At 25.5% G+C, this 1599-nt stretch overlaps 1 protein-coding gene across 1 annotated transcript in view; it reads left to right on the plus strand.

Annotated features, from left to right (window-relative positions):
- LOC108578157 (E3 ubiquitin-protein ligase ZNRF2) overlaps positions 1-989 on the plus strand; it is a 3356-nt gene extending 2367 nt beyond the window's left edge. Inside the window, exons 3-4 of the mRNA XM_017941439.1 lie at positions 366-471; positions 608-989. Coding sequence (XP_017796928.1) covers positions 366-471; positions 608-665 — 164 coding nt within the window. The 3' untranslated portion in view covers positions 666-989. The remainder of the gene's footprint in view (positions 1-365; positions 472-607) is intronic.
- The last annotated feature ends 610 nt before the right edge of the window (positions 990-1599 follow it).

Here is a 1599-nt window from a genome sequence, read left to right on the forward strand (position 1 = left end):
ATTAAAATGATATTGTATAAGTTTTTTTAATAAGTTACATATATCGAGTAGCTGTATAGGTAATATCAGATATTGCTGTGTTATTGATAGTGGTATTTTAGAATAGCTAATAAATATTTAAATATTTGATAGAAAAACATATAATATGCCTAAAAATTATAAAATAATAATCCACAAAGCATGGTTGTGTTAGATTTAACATTTTTAAATCATTATTAAGAGTTTAAATCAGTTAATTAATAATTAAATAATGAAATCATTCAAGTTGCCTTATATTTTAACTGGAACATAGGAGATAAAACTTTTTGTTTAATAATTTTTTACATAAGCAACAATTAATATTTGATTTTGTATTTTCATTATAGAAGATGTATTATCTGATGAAAAAGGCGAATGTGTTATTTGCCTTGAAGAATTACAACCTGGAGATGTTATAGCTCGTTTACCTTGCCTCTGTATATACCACAAAAAGTAAGTTTTTTTGTTGAAATAAAAAGATTAAGAAATTTAAATTAGATACATTACATAAAGTTACTTTTTTGCTATGTTGTTCCTTGTCAATATAAATGATAATCAAAGGTAATAAAATATAATTTATATTTTTCAGTTGCATTGATAGATGGTTTCAAGTAAATCGTAGTTGTCCTGAACATCCTGGGGATTGATTTATAACCTTTAAACTTGGAAGAGCACAATGCAACTTGTTGACTTTGAAAACTCTCATAATGAGAATAAAGTGGGAGGAAAAAGAAAAAATTTGAAAAAAGCTAGTCAAGATGGCTGCTAGTCCACTGTGGTGGTTGGTGTATGCAATTGTTCGACTGAATGAAACATACTCAATTTGAATATGAAAGCAGACATTTAACTAAATCCTTGATTATACTACCTGTAAGCAGGGGACTTAAAAAAATCGCCATAAGATTCAACGACACAATGCTATTATCTATATGTATCTGTAATTAATCTATTACTGCTCTATAGCTTACTATCAATTGTACCATATTTATAAATTTTACTTAGTTTTATATTTTGGAGTCGAATTAGGGTTAAGCAGAATAATCTGTTATTAATTATTATATATTTCTTTGGAAAGGGGGATATAAAATGAATCTTAATTGAAAGACCTGAATAATAATCAGGCAAGTTCTATGTTACATAAGTTAATTATATTTTTTATGGTTTCATTATAAACCTAACATTTCATTTTTGTTGTTTGTTGGGAAATGTACACCAGAAAGGATATTTTTGATACTTTCATAAAAGGAAGAGTTGGATATATAAAAGTTTTAAGAAACGGACTTTTAGTAGTAATGATGTTGATGCTGTAATAACAGTAAAAGTTTAGATTTAAATTTCTTTATTAGAATTTCAACTTTGTGATAAATTTCATTTATGTTTATAGATAGTAGAAGTCCTACAATTATGAAATATAATTTACTATTAAAGTTACTTCATAATTAATATCTTTTTTATATGATAAGCATTAACATAACTCGTAGTAGTTTTTATAACAAAAATAAACATGGTCTGTCAATTTTCCAGTAATATACACATTGTATATATCTGGATTAGACTTGTATCATATAAGATAAAAAGTCT

This window comes from Habropoda laboriosa, unplaced genomic scaffold, assembly GCF_001263275.1.
Source record: "Habropoda laboriosa isolate 0110345459 unplaced genomic scaffold, ASM126327v1 scaffold1329, whole genome shotgun sequence".
Lineage (NCBI taxonomy): Eukaryota > Metazoa > Arthropoda > Insecta > Hymenoptera > Apidae > Habropoda > Habropoda laboriosa.